The sequence below is a fragment of the Notothenia coriiceps genome, unplaced genomic scaffold, assembly GCF_000735185.1.
Source record: "Notothenia coriiceps isolate Sejong01 unplaced genomic scaffold, NC01 NC01_scaffold00020582, whole genome shotgun sequence".
NCBI classification, from domain to species: domain Eukaryota; kingdom Metazoa; phylum Chordata; class Actinopteri; order Perciformes; family Nototheniidae; genus Notothenia; species Notothenia coriiceps.
Window position 1 is genome coordinate 1 of NW_011353283.1, and position 1,311 is coordinate 1,311.

General features: G+C 39.5%; 1 protein-coding gene across 1 annotated transcript; it reads right to left on the reverse strand.

Moving 5' to 3' along the window:
* Positions 1–6: 6 nt before the first annotated feature.
* lhb (luteinizing hormone subunit beta) lies at positions 7–491 on the reverse strand (the record flags this gene model as incomplete). Its single annotated transcript, XM_010779741.1, has 1 exon — positions 7–491. A coding segment is annotated over one exon (249 nt), but the record flags the coding sequence as incomplete, so codon positions are not given.
* Between the last annotated feature and the right edge of the window lie 820 nt (positions 492–1,311).

The window sequence follows — 1,311 nt, forward strand, 5'->3', positions numbered from 1 at the left end:
GGAAACCCCTCAGTATACTAAAGGTGTTAAAGTGTTTCATTGCCATATACTCAGTAGCTATGTGCACATGACAATAAAGCCTCTGAACTAAAAACAGGAAATACACATTTCCACTGATACACGTAACACTCTTTATTCACCTCACTTGATGCTGAACACTCACACAGTTCTTCCTCAGTTTATTACAGGTTTTGATGTCTCTAGTAGTAGAAAGGGATTTCGTTCATGAAGTTCTTGTGTCTCTAGTAGTAGAAAGGGATGTCGTTCATGCAGAAGTTGGGCCTCAGACCCTCGAAGGTGCAGTCGGACGTCTCCATGCTGCAGCGGCCGCAGTGGCAGCTCAGAGCGACCGGGTAGGAGACGGTCGGGTCGATGCCGGGGGGGCAGTCAGGGAGGTCAAAGGTCATGTAGTGGTAGTCCTGGTACGTGCACACATGCTGGTATACTTTGCTGGACAGGGACTTGATGACAGGGTCCTGTGGGGGGGGTATTAATAATGGTATTAATAATGATATTACATCATTATTTTGTATGTTTTATGTCTTGTCCTTGTATGCTTATTTTTAAAGCGACCTTGAGGTTATGAAAGGCGCTATATAAATTCAAGTTATTGTTATTATTATTATTATATATTTTTGATTTACTATACAAACTTAAGCAGTATCAAATTGATAAACACAAATATTATTGACTTACAAATTATATATAAACAAATGATCTATTACACATCCGAACATTTTCAAAATATATTCACTGTTTTGCGCATGTTGTTTATCTCCTTCTGCTGATATGTATATCTGTATTGGTTTCAATAGAGCCTCTAATACAGGGGTGTCAAACTCAGTGGCACAGCCCCACCTAGTGTCAGTAATAAGTAGTTAAAATAATAATTTTTAAAAAATGCAAAAGAATACATCTTAAAATATATTTTAAGATCATGTTTAATCATCTGATTCGTCTGTTCATTGCTGTTTTAGTCTGTGTTATTCTAATTAGTGTCTACAGTGTGCCTTTTGAGCCGTGTTGAGCGATGTGGGGCAAGCCCCGAACAGCCCCTCTCTCTGTTGTCAAAGTGAATGGGTGCTGTAAAAACTACACTGCGCATGCTACACTGAGTCTTTTTCTATTCAATGTGTGTGGCAAAAAAAAAAGAATCACCATAGTGGCACTGAGCTGCCATACCCACCACACGTCATCTCACATAATTCAGAGAGTTGATTGGCTGTAAGTACGTGTGCAACGAAAATTGTAGTGCGTGAAGAGCAGACGAGAGAGAGCAGCGTATAGCGATTACAATCATTAAAATGGAAA